Below are 19576 nucleotides of genomic sequence, written 5' to 3' on the forward strand. Positions count from 1 at the left end.
ATAAAAGTATTAAGATTTATTCAAACACTTGGGAACAGATGCCAATTTTTTTTGGTCCAAGTAATTTTAAGATCTCAAGTTTTAAGCCAAGTGAATGAGTAAGAGAGTTTTGTCTCTTAATTAGATTCACCCAGCTCGTGTAGTAATTGGCAACCTTACATATACTTTTGTCCAGTTAAAGGAAGCATAATGTCAGATCACACATGCAAGTGCGAAAGAAATTATGAATAAATTTAACTTCAACTACAATAATTGTACCGAAATCCTACGTTAAGTAGCAATCATTCATATCCCACCACGCCCCATAGGTTTACTTCGTTACTATATATCTCATTAGTTTCAAATTTTGTGAATGTTTGGATTAAAGGAAACTTAATTTGCAAAAGCATTCCAAGTCTTGCTTTTCTTAAACTATAAGTTTTCAAGCAAAATTTTCCTCTCAAACATATCTTTGAAGGATAATCAAAAGTAACTTCAAACTAATTTTATCCTCAAAGATACTTTTAGACCCTCTCACCGGAATTCAAACATACCCTTAAAATACTTCAGAAACAAACTTACTATACCAGAATATATCTTGAAGGTGGAATTTCTCGAAAATCAAGCCAAGTCAATCAGATTAAGAACTAGTAATTGACAACCACTAGGAGTGTTAATTCTTCCTCTTTTGAACTAGTCTAGTCTTAGACTATTGATATGATGTAAATATCTTTTTCTCTATTCTGGGTGATTAGGTTCATTGACTCTAGCCAAAAATGTCAAGAGAAGAAAGGACCCTTGTTCAGCTGAACTTTTTGACTACAAATCATCATCAATAATATTTCTAACACCTATATTTTAGACAAACTGATTCTCACACGACATTTCCCATGAAAAGAGTGATCAAGACTTCCACGTTCTTCCCAAAGCAACAAAAATTATAAATGATTCTTATAACACTATTTCTCCTTTTGTACATCCTTTTCTTGTTCATGATATTGTTTCTGTCAAAAGTAAACCTGTTTACAAAAAGGAAGCCACATATCGGGAAAACAATACCCCATGTAGTGCTATCTCCTAATATTTGATATTACAAGGACACAAGATGCACTTTTGAGTATAGCCTATATATAAACTATAAAGTGCTATATATTGAAGGCACGATAACAGCATAATTATTACAACTCTAGCTAGCATCTTGGAAGCCAAGTTGTCATGTTAGATTACTAAAAGCTATGCCTCATTTAGAAGGAAAGAAAATAAAGTACCTTCTATTTGGAAATCTTGAGTATGAATAGAGGATTTTAGTTGTGAAGAGCTCAATTATAGGTAGAACGATCTGGGAAGAATTAAAAACTTTCAATTGAAACATGCGAATTATGATGTCATATATCAACCAGTTGACATAACAAGAGCAATGACTAAAAAATATGGTAGAGTTCTCTTTATATGCCATTCAGTAAACTTGCAAATCACTGGAATGTACAGCCAAAACTTACTGACCTTCAGCAGTTTATCTCCTCTGGGGAAGCACAAAACTAACTTCTGTTGGAAGAAACAAAACTCATTAATCATTTTTGCAAAGCAATTAAAAGTTTCTGTAGACAGTAGTTAAAGGTATAAGCCTTACATGTATTATCAATTCAAATACAAAGTGTACCCATGTCAGGTGTTACCAAGTCATATTCACAAGGTACTTCAGCTTTTGCAGAAACCCCCTTTTTGAGTCAGCTACTTGGTTACTGACACAACAAATATATTGGCCCACACATTAAAATCTTTTACTGTGGAACTCTACCCGATTACATTCTTGTAGCACACTAAATCAAACCAACAAACTTAAATCCAAAGAACATCATGTGAGCTCCCGGGGAAAAAATTTCTGGACACTCTGCATACATTAGCTCAATAGTTGAAACTTTTAAAAGAGCAATAGAAAAGTCCAAGGCACATACACAACAAACTTAGCCGATTGTTTCCCCAAAGCAGATCCACAACAAGCTTTGTATTTCTTTTTGGAACCACACGGGCAGACCTTGTTTCTAGGAATCTTGTGGTTAACCCCACAAAGAAGAGGCAGTTAGAACAACAAACAAAAGCATGCCAAAGGAGATCATATCATCATAATATTAGAACACCATCTATGAAAAGCATATTTATTTTGGATCATCCCCCGTCCCCCCAGGGGATTAAAGTAAACACCAATAAACCAAAAATAGAAGAAAATAGAAAACCATGTCATTTGATTGCAATGTGATATTATTATTGGTCTTCTTGGAGCTATTATTTGATTCATCATTAGTGCTGTCCTCTACCATGTCTTCTTTGTGCTGTTTATGATTCTTATTTTCATCAACACCAGCAAATGCTTGAAATTTGAGATAAGAGTTACAATAGAACAAAAAATTCAATTCTTTTCTACTAATCATAATAGTTTATAATAAATGCTAATGCATAAACATAAACAAGTATGAATCCTACTAAGACATAATATGATAGAGAGAGAAAAAATTGCCAATAACATGAAAATATGCTAGTTTTCCCTCTAACAGTATAGTAGAAAGTACAAAATGCATTTATTATACAAGAATACATTACTGTGAGTATTAGCCTGACTTGGAAGGGAATCAGAGTTTGCAGAGCATTCTTCTGTTCTTTGTTCTGCTATTAGAAACTCTATTGCAGCATCGACATCTCCATTTACCTGCTCTAGAATCTGGGACAAGGAAGCATACTTTGAATATATGTCAAGTTATTAAATTTTGTAGAAAAGACTGCAACATGCAAGAGATCTGGCTGAACTGAAATATGTCATGCAACACAAAGCAAACAACATAAACAAGGCATGCACTCATTTCACCTGTTCCACTTTTTCAGCATTTTCACATCCAGTTCCTGCCATAACCATCCTTATGGACCCTGGTTGGAAAGCTTCCCTACCAGCTCGCCCATGGGGTTTGTTGTCCACAACTTTTGTTTGATGTGATGGTACTGAAAGATCAGCATCAGCCTTTCACAAACTAGAATTAATCAGGCAATAGCTACTACTCTTAGCGTTGGCGTTAGCTGTCAACAAAATTGTAGGAACTATAATAGGAATATAGTTATTAATTGTTAATTACCCTGATTTGGTTATAATTATCCTGATTTAGTTACAATTAGAAATAGGGTTTTCTGTGTATATAAATATAACCTATTTCCCTTTGTAAGAAATGATTGAAATATATGAAAAGATCATATCAGTTTTACATGGTATCAACCGCTAGGTCTTAATCCAGACCTACGGTAACTTTCCATCCTTCTTCCATGGTCGACTCGGATTCAAACTCCGATGAGGCTACCTCGTCTTCTATTCTTGCTGAGTTGACGACGAAAATGACGGAAGTTCTGAACCGTGCTTCAGCCCCGTCACAAATTGGCTCTGACCATACGGTGGCACCGATTGGCATCAAGTTAGATGGCAGCAACTATCCCCTTTGGTCCCAGGTGGTCGAGATGTATATCTCGGGCAAAGACAAACTGGGATATATCAATGGAGATCTCCTGCAACCCCCTCAAACAGATCCTACGTCTCGACGTTGGCGGACTGACAACGCGATTGTTAAGGGGTGGATAATCAACTCAATGGACTCTTCTCTAATCAGCAACTTTATCCGATTCTCCACTGCCAAGCTGGTGTGGGATGCAATTGCGACCACATATTTTGATGGCAGTGATACCTCCCAGGTGTATGACCTTCGGCGACGGGTGACACGTCTTAAACAAGCCGGTGGTTCTCTTGAAAAATATTATAACAATCTCCAAGGACTTTGGCGTGAGATAGATTTTCGTCGTCCAAATCCGATGACATGTCAAGTTGATATCCAACACTACAATACACTTGTCCAAGAAGAACGAGTGTATGTGTTTTTGGATGGACTTGATGACCGCTTAGATAATATCAGAAGCGATGTTTTACAAATGAAACCGTTTCCAAAGTGGAGCAAGCATATGCACATGTTAGGAGGGAAGCTCTTCGTCAGGCAGTGATGACAGACAACTCCAATGAATTATCTGGAGCAGTTCTCGCATCCAAGGGTCTCAAATTACAGAGCAGTAAGATATTTTCTCAATCCAAACATAAAGAACCATCTAATGGCACTAAGTGCTCTCATTGTGGAGACATACTAGTGAGACATGTTTTAAGCTTCATGGCTATCCAGACTGGTGGACAGATTTTCAGGCTCGAAAGTGTCGCGATACAACTGAGAGCAACCCGGGCAAAGCTGCAGTAGCTACTGTTGAACCACATCTTTCCCTCATTCCGAAATCAAGTTCCCACACCACTGAAGGTAATGTTCTAATTTGCTCTAATCATGCTGATGACTCTAATGCATGGATACTTGATTCCGGAGCTACCGATCATATGACGTTTGATGCTGCTGATTTTTCTGAACGTTCAACTCCTCGGCGCTCAAGTATTGCCAACGCAAATGGTGGTTTATCGGCGGTAACAGGGGCTGGAACTGTGATGTTATCACCATCCCTTTTGCTCTCAAATACACTACTTGTTCCCTCTCTATCTCATAAGTTGTTGTCTGTGAGTCAAGTTACAAAGGACTTGAACTGTGTTGTGCTAATTTATCCATCTTTCTGTTTTCTTCAGGATATTCTCACGAAGGAGATCATTGGGCGTGGTACTAAGAGAGGGGGACTTTACTATATGGAGGATTTCAGTGTAGGCCGAGCGCATCACATGCATTATCCAAGAAACAACAAAATGGAGCAAGTTTTACTTTGGCATCGTCGATTAGGCCATCCTTCGTTTGGCTACCTGAAACATGTGTTCCAAAACTTATTTTCAGATACATCCTTGTTGAACTTCAAATGTGAAGCTTGTATTTTAGCCAAGAGTCATCGAGTCACTTTTCCATTAAGTATGAATAAAAGTAATGTTCCTTTTGCTTTAATCCATTCTGATGTATGGGGTCCATCCCCAAAATCTTCTATCTCTGGTTATCGGTGGTTTGTGATATTTGTTGATGATTGCACTCGAATGACTTGGATTTACTTGTTGAAACAAAAAAAATGAAGTGGTACACATATTTCAACAATTTCATAAAATGATTCAGACTCAATATTCAAAGAAGATTAGGATCCTTCGCTCTGATAATGGTGGGGAGTTTGTAAATCACCAATTCCATGAGTATTTCAAAAAACACGGACTTATTCACGAAACCACGTGTCCACAAACTCCACAACAAAATGGTATTGCAGAATGGAAAAATCGCCATATCCTTGAAACTGCTCGTGCTCTTTTACATGGAGCACATGTGCCTCACCACCATTGGACTGATGCTGTTACTACAGCAGTATATCTCATCAATCGGATGCCATCAAAGGTTCTTGAATTTAAAACTCCGCTGCAGACCTTGTCCACATTTGTACCGCTGCCTACAATACAAATGCTGCCACCTCGTGTCTTTGGGTGTGTTGCATTTGTCACCTACATAAAAACCAGCGTACAAAGCTTGATCCGTGTGCCGTTCGTTGCCTGTTTTTGGGATATGGTGCACACCAGAAAGGGTATCGCTGCTATGACCCTACTACTCGACGCATGTATGTAACTATGGATGTTACATTCTTGGAATTTGACCATTTCTACTCCTCGGCATCACCCAATTCTTCTCTTCAGGGGGAGACACCAGAAGAAGAGTCGAATTGGTCGACATTTGACTGGTTCAAAGATATTGATATACCATCAACTGAAGCTTCTGGTGATTCTTGTCAAACTCAAACAGACCATATGAGTCCTGAAGTTGAAGTATCGGGATCCCCCCCCTCTCCAGTACTCAACGATCCATCTCCTGAGAATATCATTGAGGTAAGCTCTTCTATATCTCCTGATAATAATAATAATGGTGATATCTCTGTTAGCTATGAATTACCTCACAGGCATAATCGGGGAAAACCACTGAAACGTTACTCTCCTGAAGAAGAGGATCATAGATCGAGGTATCCAGTTGCTAATTATGTCTCCATGAAGGACTTATCTGAACCCCTTAAGAAATTTGCAAATGAGCTATCTTCACACAGTGTACCTAGCAACGTTGAAGAGGCCATTGAAGACCCTAGATGGGTTCATGCTATGAATGAAGAAATGGAGGCATTAAACAAGAATGCAACATGGACTCTTGTCCCTTTACCAAAAGGAAAGAAACCAGTAGGGTGTAAGTGGGTTTTCTCCATCAAGTACAAAGCTGATGGGTCTATTGAAAGGTACAAAGCAAGACTAGTAGCTAAAGGCTTTACACAAACATATGGCGTAGACTATCAAGAAACCTTTTCTCCTGTTGCCAAGTTGAGCACTGTTAGAGTTCTTTTATCTCTTGCAGTAAATCTTGATTGGCCATTGCATCAGTTAGACGTGAAAAACGCCTTTCTCCATGGGCACTTGAAAGAAGAAATATATATGGATATCCCTCCGGGATACATGCCAAATTATGAGACTAAGGTGGTGTGTAAATTGCAACGCAGTTTGTATGGCTTGAAGCAATCTCCTAGAGCGTGGTTTGGGAGATTGAACCTGGCAATGAAAAAATATGGCTTCCAACAAAGCAACGTAGATCATACGCTGTTTTTGAAACACCGTCAAGGTAAGGTCACAGCTTTGATTGTGTATGTAAATGATATGATTATTACAGGAGATGACTCTGAGGAAATAGCAAAACTTCAAAAACAACTGGCAACCGAATTTGAGATGAAAAATCTAGGTGGACTCAAATATTTTCTAGGTATTGAAGTTGCTAGGTCGAAGAAAGGCATCTTTTTATCTCAACGAAAATATATCTTAGATCTCTTATCTGAGGTTGGGCTACTAGACTGTAAACCTGCAGATACTCCAATTGTCCAGAACCACCAACTTGGAGAATATCCAGACCAAGTGCCAACAAACAAAGGAAGGTACCAGAGATTGGTTGGCAAACTTATTTACTTATCTCATACACGACCTGATATAGCGTATGCGGTAAGTGTAGTAAGCCAATTTATGCACAACCCGAGTAAAGATCACATGGACGCGGTAATTCGAATCATGTGGTACTTGAAGTCCTCGCCTGGAAAAGGCTTGATGTTCACAAAGAATAATCATGTACAAGTTGAAGGCTATACAGACGCTGACTGGGCAGGAGATATCACCAACAGAAAATCCACCTCAGGCTATTTCACCTTTGTTGGAGGAAATTTGGTTACATGGAAAAGTAAGAAACAAAAGGTTGTAGCATTATCAAGTGCTGAAGCAGAGTTTCGAGGGATGGCAAAAGGTCTATGTGAGCTTCTTTGGCTTCGAAGACTGTTAATTGAAATTGGCTTTGCTTCGCATAGTGCGATGAATATTTTTTGTGACAACAAGTCTGCAATTGAAATTGCTCATAATCCGGTTCAACATGATCGAACAAAACACGTGGAAGTAGATCGACACTTTATTAAGCAAAATTTGGAGACCAAGATAATTCAATTTCCGTTTGTTAAATCTGAAGATCAATTAGCAGATATACTCACAAAAGCTGTATGTAGTAGAGACTTCTACAACGCACTTGACAAGTTGGGCATTCGAGATATCTATGCACCAACTTGAGGGGGAGTGTTGGCGTTAGCTGTCAACAAAATTGTAGGAACTATAATAGGAATATAGTTATTAATTGTTAATTACCCTGATTTGGTTATAATTATCCTGATTTAGTTATAATTAGAAATAGGGTTTTCTGTGTATATAAATATAACCTATTTCCCTTTGTAAGAAATGATTGAAATATATGAAAAGATCATATCAGTTTTACACTTAGCATTAATCCAAGAGTCAGCAAACAGAAATAATAAGAACCTTAATTACAATTGGCCTTGCAGGTCCATCAAAAGGATCATCCTTTAACCGCACACTGTTATAATGCTCCCCATCATGATAAGACCTGGAAAAACATAGTAAACATAAAAACAACCAAATTCATATGCAAGCTCAAGACAATTATTTTGCATTGGTTTCCTTGGGAATTGTTATACCTTAAATCTTAATTACATGTATTATGCATAAATAGATTAACAGCACACAGGACAATATTACATGACATGGTCACCCCTAAAGAGATAAAATGATGTGATTAAGATTAGAAAATATTAATTACTAAATACTCCAATCACATACTAATAAGAGCTGTTAGAAATAATAAATAATAGGATTGAAATCCTTGGCAAAATCAGTAACAGGATTTTTCATTCACAGACAATGATTGGATGTTCACTCCTTGACTTCAACAATGTTCCTTCAAACAATCTAACTGAATTATATCAGTTGCTACCAGATTCCTGAATCACATTCTATTATCATTTACCATATCTCATGTCTAAATAATCAGCATGCACTACAATTCTAGTACTCTATTCATGTGCGTGCGTGTGATTCTAAGGTGGTGGTTTTACTAATTGAATGGATGGTTTGAAAGCAAATGTCTCCTAATCATAAAAATGAAGACCCAGAGTCTACCAGCAAGTTGAAGATATAAACAATATTAATCAAATATAATTTTCAGACAAAATAGACAAAGCAGTGAAATTGCACATAATAACCATAGACACCATAGTACTTACAAATGGATCATACGAATTCCACGATCCCCAAAATTTCTTATGTACCACCGAGGGACATGTTCTGCAAAAGCACACCAATAAGAATAGGAATTTCAATTAACTTTAGAATGTATCAACATGCAAAGTATATCAAAGAAATTTTAGAAACAATTATCTGTATCTGAAAAATGTGTATTTTACTATTTTCAGTCTTCACATTAATGAACAAAGCTTGCGCAAATTCAAAAACAAAATAAAATTGCATGGGACAAAGATGATAGAATGTAAACACTACAGCACATCCCAATCTTAATTTGTATAAAAGTATGAAAAATGAATATCTAACTAATCATCAATGACATGAACCATACAAAAATATGCGAGATTAGGGGAGGGAGTTAATTATCTTCAAGGATGCTGCTCACCCGATGAATGCATACATTACTACGCGTTACAGGAGAAGCTGCCTGCAATTCCATATGTCCAGCCCATGTACCATCAGTTTCCATAGATTTTAGGGTCGTTAACCTAATGTCAGTTTCAGCATAAAAATAACAAGATTGGCATTTCGTGTGCAAGTGAATATATCTAGTGTAGTAGTATGTAGAAGCACACACAACTGCTAGGTACTAGCTGAAGCAAATTAATACTCTATTATACACACACACGCGCACACACAGGCACACACACACACAATACAATACAAATAATATAATAAGTGAAAATGGATGCAAAGCATTCAAACTGACCTAAAGAAACAATTACCATCTGCAGTCACTTCAACAACGCATGAGCCCGGAGCATCCAACTGAGTCCGAAATTGAGAAGTATCAGCCTAATTTCCCTGCTTCTTAATCTGTCGCCAATAAATGGCAGGTCAACAACAGCTAAAGTATCCAAATAACATCTATTCCTAGAAGCACTACAAGCTTACTGTTGGATTTGTCACTTAATATAATGATATATAAGAACTATCAACAATAACAATAACAACAAAAACCTTATCCCACCAAGTGAGAATATATAGGAGGTATCATTATTATAAATTTTCAAAAGAGTTAAATTAATAGTGAATACAACAAGAGTTATTTGACAAGTGAAGGAATTTACTCTACTTCTAATCCTATCATTCTACAACTAAAAGAGGTAAAATAACAATTATGATATTCTTCATTGATACCATGACATCATGATCACACAAGTATATATATGGACAAATACTCACAATCTCCGGCAAATTTCTTAAAAGGAGCTACTTTTCAAAACTATTTCCGCAAATGGTGCTGTTTTGGAACTTATTCCTTCATGGGTCTGTTTTTTACGTAAATTGCATGGAAATCGCCAGCCCCATTGGCGAGTTTGGGCTGGCGTCAACATGTGGCACTGGTCTCGCTAGTCTCACTGGCGATTTGACCATGCATGGGACTCGCCAATTTGACTGGCGAGTTGCGCTAGGGGGAGCTTTTTTCCAGGCTAGGGTTGCAGGCATGTGTAGCAGAAGAAGAGTAGGGTGCAGTGAGCATCAGCTAGTGGCACTGGCGAGTTGCGCACTGATATAGCCATTGGCGATGGCGAGATCATCAACTTTAATTAGGCACTCTTCTTCCACATTTGTTGTGCGTTTTAAAAATTGCCCAATTTTTAAAATTGTTTGCTATCCGATTTTTATAATTGCTGAACCTTTTGTTCTTCAAGTCAGCCTTCAAGGTATAAAGTTCGTAATAAAATGTGTGTGGCATGAAATTAAATTTTACGAAGTAATTTTTTTTTACGACGGAAAAAAGTTTGAATGTGAAGTTTTTATTATAATTTTTTTAATTAAGTTGTATTTTTTTTAATTAAATTTGTGAGGGTTGAAGTAAAAGTCTATTTAAAAAAAATTGTCTCGTCATATTTATTTGAAGAAAATATCTAGAGTCGGAAAATTGTTTTGAATATGAAGTTTGTAGTCATTTTATAATTACATTAGGTTGGTGTTGATGTTGTGTTACTGTCTTAAAAATTTATGAGCCTTCTTTGAAGTGTGTTTAAAATCCAAAATTTTTGTGGCATCATATTTATTTGAAGTAAGTATTTTGAGTGTGAAATTTTTTTAAATATGAAGTTGTTGTATTTTTTTAATTAGATTAGGTTGGGGTGTTCATGGTTTTATTGTGTGTGTTAAAAATTTATGAGCCTTGAACTTCAACCCTGTTTAAAATAAAAAATTTATTTGGCATCATATTTATTTGAAGTAAGTATTTTGAGTGCAGACAAAATTTTCAATATGAAGTGTGTAGTATTTTTTAATTAGATTAGCTTGCTGTTGATGTTTTGTTCGTGTGACTTTATAATAATAATTTGGTTGATGCTTTGTAATGTAATTAAAATGTCTACTTTGAAAGCGTTCCTTTGTTCTGCCTTTTTTAATTTTTACTTTTTACTTTTAAGTTTGTGACATCATATTTAATTAATGACCTTTATTTATTTTTAAGTTATTATTGTTAAGATTAATTACTACCTTTTGCTTCGTTGATGGATTATTTTGCTTTTAAAATTAGTACCTTCAAATCGTTCAACTGTTTTAAGTCTCTTTCGTCATATTTAGTTGAAGTTAATAATTTTTATTTAGAATAAAGTTTTAATGTGAAGTTTCAGTAAAGAGGTTTTTTGTGATTAGATTTATTTATTTTGAATTTATTATTATTATGATTAATTATTTACAATAGTGTTTTTGTCTGTACATGATGAATTCAATTATAACAGTATTGTATTTCAATGGAAGGGTATATGAAGAGAATGATGGTGTAATATTTGAAGGTAGTAAAAAAACGATTCAGATTAAACGTGGAATTAGTTTCAATGCTTTGAAAAAAATTTGGAGATAAGGTAAAGTTAGTAAATAATGAAATTATTTCTGCTATCAATTGTAGATTTTTAGTTTCTGGAAAATATGTTGCTTTGCAAATTTGTGATGACAAAGATGTTGAAACCATGCTCGAAAGTTTTCAACAACAAAATCAAATGTCAGTTTTGGAATTGTACATAGAAAAGGATGTGACTGGTGGTTCTATGTTTTATTCTGCAAATTCTCTTACATCATGCGGAAATAATTTATCTAATAATGAGGCACAACCGCCAACAAATGTGAGCAACTTACATGGTGATGAAGATGATGATGATGATTATCTTGTGTCTAATTCATACGTTGAAGAGTCTTTAGATGAAGATGATAGTGTTGATGGTATATCTGATACAGACGATGAAGTCACCGACATAATTCAACCAGTAAGAATTGTTCACCCAACAGAAGGTATAATTTATTAAATAAAAAATAGGTGAATAAATTTATCATTTGATGTCAATTGTATTTAATGTTAAATAAGTATGATTTGAATTTTTTTTGAACTATTAGGTGTACAAGGAATTGAAAATCCATTTTGGAGTGATGCTTTGTATTATAACAATATCGACTGGAGTCATCTTGATGAGGAAGACATTTGTGATTTGGAGATGTCATCGAGTTTTAATGTTGGACAAGAATTATATGTTGGCATGGATTTTGATACTAAAGATGCGGTAAAAAAATGCACTGAAACAATATGTTATGAAGGTACATCAAACTTTCAAAGTTGTTGAAAGCAAATCGAACAAGTATGTTGTTTGTTGCTTGAATAAAAGCACAGAGTGTCCTTGCCCGTTCTATATGAGGGCAATTTTATCTAAAAAAAACTAATTCATGGAAAGTCACACAATGGGGTTGACCACACACATGTCTCAATATGACCATGACACAAGATCACGAGAAGCTTGATTCGAATTTAATTGCCACTTGTGTAGTAGGTACGTATTTTATGTTCATATTATGCTACTTTTGCGTTAATTGTCATTTTAATTTTGTTATTTTATTAACCGGCATGATCAAAGAAGATCCATCAATAAAAGTTTCTTTGATTCAAGGAAGGATTAACAGTGAATTTGCCTACAAGGTGTCGTACAAAAAAGCTTGGTTGGCAAAGCAAAAAGCCATTGCACTTGAATATGGCGATTGGGAAGAGTCATATGCGAAACTTTCGTTGTGGCTAACACACATGCAAAATCATTCTCGTGGATCATATTTTCAAATACTACATGACGATTTTATTGTTGGGAACACGGTTAGTCGCAAACATCGTCAATTTCAAAGAGTGTTTTGGACTTTTGGTTAATGTAAGGAGGCTTTCAAGTTTTGTAAGCCAATCATACAAGTTGATGGCACACATTTGTATGGAAAATACCAGGGGACCCTCTTAGTGGCCACATTACAAGATGAAAATGGTGGTGTCCTTCCTCTAGCATTCGCCGTGGTCGAAGGTGAGACGTTAACAGCGTGATCATGGTTTTTGGCACACTTGCGTGAACACGTCACAGATAAAAATGGTATTTGTCTCATCTGATAGTCACGCGAGTATAAAGTCTGTTGTGGCTAATGAAGCACTTGGTTGGCAACCTCCCCACGGTTATCATGTTTACTGCGTTCGACACATAGCAAACAATTTCAATCGCAAATTCAATAATGCCAAACAAAAAGAAATGTTGAAGAAATTAAGTAAGATTTCATTTATCATGGTCACGTAAATTTAAGTTTCATGTATACTTCAAATTATTGTTGCTAACTAATTTCATGCAGGCTACACTCCTTGCAAGCATATTTTTTTTTATCAAAATTTAGAAAAATTCCGTCAACTGAGTCACACCATAGCAACATGGATTGATCGCATTTCAAAGGAAAAATGGATCATGGCTTATGATAGAGAAGGACGTCGATATGAACACATGACAACGAACCTCTCAGAATGTATAAATAAGGTATTGAAGGATTGTCGCAACATACTGATAACAGCGTTGGCCAAATCAACATATAGTAGGTGTCGAAAGTACTTTGTTGATCATGGACGCCAAGCCCAAAGACAGTTAAATGAAGGACAAGTATATTGTTCTAAGCTTGTTAAAGAACTTAGAAAAAATCAAGAACAAGCTTGTTCACACATCGTTCGCGTGTATGATATCCACCCAACAAGGTTTGAAGTAGAGGAGACCTTCAATCCTATAACACAACGTGGCGGACAAAAGTGGACAGTTAACTTGAATGGTCATTATTGTCAATGCAGAAAGTATTTTGTGCTTCACTATCCATGTTCACACATTATTGCAGCTTGTGGTTACGTGAGCATGAACTACTACCAATATATAGATGTTGTTTACACAAATGAGCACATCTTAAAAGCTTACTCAGCACAATGGTGGCCTCTTGGGAATGAAGCGGCTATTTCTCTTTCTAATGACGCATGGACACTTATCCCTGACCCAACTACAATTCGTACGAAAGGTCGGCCATAATCAATAAGGATAAGGAATGAGATGGATTGGCTCGAACCATCTGAGCACCGACAAAAATGTAGTAGATGTGGGGCAGAAGGGCACAACAGGCGTCGATGTCCAATGCAATCTGACCGCGGGAGTTGTTCATTTAATTGATTTATGTATGTTACACGAGTGACTTGTATTGGTTTAAATTCTCTTCAATGTATTTACTTTGTGGTCTTCAATGAAATCGTTAGTTAGAAACTTTACTTATTTTGGTTTGTGTAGTTTAGTTATTTTTTTAACATTACTTATTTTGGAATGTAGCAGTCTCTCAATGGCTTGTGTAGTTTAACCCTAAGCCCTATGCACAAAACCCTAACCCAAGAACCATAACCCTAAACGCTAACCCTAATTCCCACATTTGGATTAAGATGCACATACCTCCGATTGATTTAATTTTGTAATCGATGGCGCTGCACATCTCTCTATATAAAAAAGCAAGCACGGTAGGTCCCCGTGCATACGTGCTGCACTGTCCAAAGTCACGTAAAAATTACAGGTACCTTAGGGAAACTTTGCTACTGCTTTTATCAACAAATAGGACACCTCCTATGAATCTAAGGATCCATGCACGGGTAAACCTTTGCAGTTGTTGTACGTCACCGTCATGGTTATTTAATTGTGAAAAATGTTGAGCCAACCAATTTAATTTAACCACACTGCCTTGAAGTTCACCTTCCAATGGTCTGACTCCTAATAATTCTTCACACAAATCATCCCATTCAAGATTTGTTGGACCAATTAATGGTGCTCCATCAACATAGAGACCTAATAATACCGAGACATCTTGAAGAGTAATCGTACACTCTCCGCATCTCATGTGAAACGTATGTGTTTCAGGCCTTCATCTTTTAATCAAGGCACTAATTAATGCCGCATTTATTTTTAAGTATCCCATCTTCATTATCCAGTAAAAACCACATTGCCGAAGTAGAGGAATAATTTCCTCTGGTATTTCTTCTTCCCCTTGATACATGGGGACAACTCATCTGATGTGTAATTTCTGATCTTCTTTCTCATTCCAAACATGTTCTGAAACATGCTTAGCTTGCATCCATAATACGTCACCATCAATCGGGTCAGACTTAATTTGTATATTTGATGTACATGACGATGAAGATGTCATTGATATTGCAAAATAAAATATAATATAATAAATTCACAAAAAAATTTATACATTACTTGTAAAGAAAAAAATTAACTACATTTACAAAAAATTAATTAAATATATATACCACATAATTAAAATTTGAATAAATAACAGAATATATATATTTGAATAACAAAATATATTATACAAATAACAAAATTTAAATATATTTTATAAATAAATTAAATTACGTGCAAACATAAATTTAATTAAATAACATAATTTATATATTTGCGGCCAAAAATTAAAACAATATATATACAAAATTACAACAAACTAAGGTATCATATAACTAGCATACAAAATTTAAATAACATAGTTATTATTTAAATATATTTAAATAATAACTTACACTACCTATAAACTAAAATATTTTAGATACCCACCAAGCACAAAATTTAAATATATAACATAATTTAAATATAAAAAATTTTTTAAATATATAAAACATGATTTAAATATATTTCATAAATAAATTAAATTACATGCAAACACAAATTTAAATAAATAACATAATATATATATATATAATATATATATATATATATATATATATATATATATATATATATATATATATATATATACAAAATTAATACAAGGTATCATATAACTAACCTACCATAGAAAATTTAAATATTTTTAACTAAAACTAAACCTAACGTACAAAACTAATATCATTTAAAACTATAACTAAAACTAAACCTACCGTAAATAACTTAAATTATCAAACTAAACCTAATTTACCATTTAAAACTAAAACTAAGTAAACACAAATTTAAATAAATAACATAATATATATTTACGGACAAAAATTAATACAATATATATACAAAATTAATACAATGTATCATATAACTAACCTAGCATAGAAAATTTAAATATATTTAACTAAAACTAAACCTAACATACAAAACTAGTATCATTTAAAATTAAAACTAAAACTAATATCATTTAAAACTATAACTAAAAATAAACCTATTGTACAAAACTTAAATTATCAAACTAAACCTAATTTACCATTTAAAACTAAAACTAAGGTAAGATAGAAAACTAATAACTTACACTACTAATTTACTATATCTAAAACTCTATACAAATTTTATAATATCTAAAATAACTAATTTAATTATCAGAATACAAACAATTAAACAAATAAAAAAAATTAAACAAACTTACCAAGTTTTGAGAAAACTGGAAGTGGAAGAACACGTTCTCCTTCTGGGAAAACTTCACTCCAACACCAACAACAACTGCTTCTTTCTTGCGTTTAAGTGAATGCTCATTTACGGGGAAGGGATTTATGGACCTCAAATCGCCACTGAAGCCTACGATTTCCTCCAACCAAATCGCCAGTCAAACCTGCGATTTCCGCTTGCAGCACCCTACACTGCACCCTGCTTTTCTTCTATTACGCCTGCAACCCTAGCCTGGAAAAAAGCTCCCCCTAGCATAACTCGCCAGTCAAACTGGCGAGTCCCATGCATGGTCAAATTGCTAGTGAGACTGGCGAGACCAGTGCCACGTGTCGACGCCAGCCCAAACTCGCCAATGGGGCTGGCGATTTCCATGCAATTTATGTAAAAAATAGACCCATGCAGGAATAAGTTCCAAAACAACATCATTTGCAAAAATAGTTTTGAAAAGTAGCCCCTTTTGGGAAATTTGCCCACAATCTCCTTTAACAGAAATATAACAAACTCCTAGAATCTGCTTCAGTGTTGTCAATAGTGGATAGCAGAAAATCGCAAAAAGCTGAAAATCCACTATAGAATATAGCAGATAGTGTCACAGCCACATAACGGAGGACACATGGCGATTGAAATAGAATATATATAACAATTAAATATGTATTAAAAAAAGCATGCTATATGAAAAAAAAACTGGACAAACATTAACATAATATCATCTCAAAATTTAAATTGTTCAAGACAAAATATGTTCATTCTCCTCTGCCCCTTCTCCAATATGATCAAAAAATGCTATAAATAGCTGAAAGCTAATTAGCTAAACATGTCCTAGTGAGGCACATAATCAAAATAAACTAAAATCTAATTAGCTAAACAAGTCCCAATAAAGCATATAGTCAAAAAAAGCTAAAAGCATACACAACTTTTTCCTTGTCCTCGAGTACAATATTTCCATCCAGGATTAGTGCTAGTAGGATTTGATGATCCCTCATTTGCCATACTATGATTTTTTTAAAAATCAGAATAATAAGAAGGTTGGGATGAAGAAGAAGGGGGAGTATTAAACAAAAGAAAGAAAAAAAAAGTTGTTACCTTCCCTGTAAAAAAAAGAGGTTGGACGAAGGAGAAGAAGAAGCCTACGTGGTGACCAAGAAGGCTACATGGTGACAAATGAGAACTGTTGGGCCCAAGTCCATAAGTAAAAGGTAAAAAGAATAGAGTATAAAATAAAATGAGTTTTAACTTTTAACAAATTCATCAAGTAAGGCTACTGTTGGGCCCTTGTATGCATTCTACAAGCTCAAAAAACTGCAATCCGCACTGACCCAAATCCACATCCATTCTGACCCGGTTTCCTCTTCCAGCATGATGAACCCTAAACGTGTCGTCGCCGTTGATGCAGTTTCTCTTTGGATTCATCCTCATCGGAAACTAACAATGCAACAACTATGACCCAACACGATTCTGCGACGCATAAGGGGCCAGCGATCACAATTTTTGCGGAGTCCGCAATGTGATGGCATCGCGTTGCACTATAGTGTATAGTGCCGCAATAGCTGCTATTTGACACCACTGATTTGTCTAGATGAGATATTATCTATATTTATCTATCATTATTAAAAAAAAAATAAGGAACATTATCACTAGCCAGGCCTAATAATAGATAATATCGCATTATTAGCACAACGGTTTAACCAACTGATTTAATAAGTCAATTATGTTATAAAATAATTAATGTCGCTATATATAATATTAAATTTTTTAATATATATTTAATACGCATGTAAATTTAAATAATAAATTTTGTGACAATTAATTTTGATATAATAATTAATATGTTTGCATATATGAATTTTTATGAAACCTATGATTTTTATTTAAAAATTATATATGTAAAATAATACATTATTAAATCAAAATCAAATGTAATAAGGTCAAAAAATACATTAGTAGATTTATGTTAATAAACATAAGATTTTTATTTATAATTTATATATGTAAATATATTAATTATTATATCAAAATTAATTCTCACAAGATTTATTATTTAAATTTACTTGCACATTAAATATACATTAAAAATTTTAATATATAGCTCAACTGGTTAAAACATTGTGCTAGTGAAAGTCACATATTCGAATTCTACTTGGACCATTAATTTTAAATTAATTCGTAAAACATATTTTTGAAAAAAAAAAGTTTGGGCCACTTACGGATTGGGCTAATCTATATAAGACTTACAAATTGCCCAATCCATATCAATGTTACACAAGGACAAAATGGGTATCACACACAATTACTGGGTGTACCAGCAATATTAGGTGCACATACCAAATGACATATGACAGGCAATTGAAAGTGTGAGAGTGAAATGGGTTTGGGCAGCATTGTGGGCTATGTGAAAATCTGGGCTTTGATTAGGTGAAGACTGAAGTGGGCAAATGGTTGCTAAGGATTGGCTTTCTTTATTTGTTTTTATGGTTGAAGGAAAGGATTGTAATTGATATGTAATGATGAATGGGTTGAAAAATTCACACGTGAGGTGAGTTGGTGACTTGGTGGAGTTGCCACGTTTGGGTTTTGAGGAGTGTAAAAATTGGGCCACGGTGATTTAGACTTTCTTTTCTGTGGTGAAGATGTAAGTGTAGAAAAAGGGAAATTATCCAACGGGTTTCAAACGAGGGTAGGAAAATTTGAATGGGTGACAATTGTATTAGTGAGACCAACAAAGAGACGTAGAGAAAGAATAGAAGAAAAGTGGGGTGGCCAACTGATAGAGTGACACGTGCGTGAACAAGATTAATGGTTGGTGTAAAAATTTGAATAAACCGTTGGGACGGGAGGAAAGAGAAACGTGGGGTTGCTGTGATTTTGGTGAAGGATGGTGGAGTGTGGTTCGGGCAAAGGCACACCCTGCAGGCCAACAACGGTGCGACCACAACCATGGCGGGTACTCTTACGCGCATGATGATGGAATGTGCGAAATCAATCTAGTCGACGCAGTTGAAAGGCTAGCAAAGGTGATGAAATCCTACCCCCCAAGGGTATTGGATAGAAGACTCCAAGAGGCTTGGGCTAGAGCTACTAAAGAAGGCCCTAGGGTTCTCATGAACCTTAGGGTAGATTTTTGAGCCCATGGGTCAAGGTTGGATTCATTCTTCTTTGTAAATGTTAGAATTGGTTTTTCCTTCTTTTGGGCCTTGTATTTTGGCCATTCTAGTAGTATAGGGTTTTAGCCTTGTATTTCAGGACATTTTGAGTAGTCTTTGTA

The 19576-nt window shown here is 35.0% G+C and overlaps 1 protein-coding gene across 1 annotated transcript; it reads right to left on the minus strand.

Moving 5' to 3' along the window:
* Window positions 1–939: 939 nt before the first annotated feature.
* Window positions 940–17730, minus strand: LOC113001662 (OVARIAN TUMOR DOMAIN-containing deubiquitinating enzyme 7-like). The gene is made up of 9 exons (XM_041015272.1): window positions 17631–17730; window positions 16295–16443; window positions 9330–9388; window positions 8998–9108; window positions 8602–8655; window positions 7841–7925; window positions 2840–2989; window positions 1610–2695; window positions 940–1524 (listed from the first exon to the last, which is right to left on the minus strand). The coding sequence occupies exons 1-8, from the start codon at window positions 17728–17730 to the stop codon at window positions 2525–2527; spliced, it is 879 nt and encodes a 292-aa protein (XP_040871206.1). The 3' UTR covers window positions 940–1524; window positions 1610–2524.
* Window positions 17731–19576: the final 1846 nt, after the last annotated feature.

Source organism: Glycine max, chromosome 5 (genome assembly GCF_000004515.6).
Source record: "Glycine max cultivar Williams 82 chromosome 5, Glycine_max_v4.0, whole genome shotgun sequence".
Lineage (NCBI taxonomy): Eukaryota > Viridiplantae > Streptophyta > Magnoliopsida > Fabales > Fabaceae > Glycine > Glycine max.

Bases quoted from the DNA above. Each gene is read 5' to 3' on its own strand.
- LOC113001662 (XM_041015272.1), bottom strand. From the start codon at position 17,730: ATGAGGATGAATCCAAAGAGAAACTGCATCAACGGCGACGACACGTTT. The intron at 9,389-16,294 runs GTAAGTTTGTTT...TTTCGGACTCAG, and splicing joins TCCAGTTTTCTCAAAACTTG to TTGGATGCTCCGGGCTCATG. The intron at 8,656-8,997 runs CATCCTTGAAGA...TGCAGAACATGT, and splicing joins TGCATTCATCGGGTGAGCAG to CCCTCGGTGGTACATAAGAA.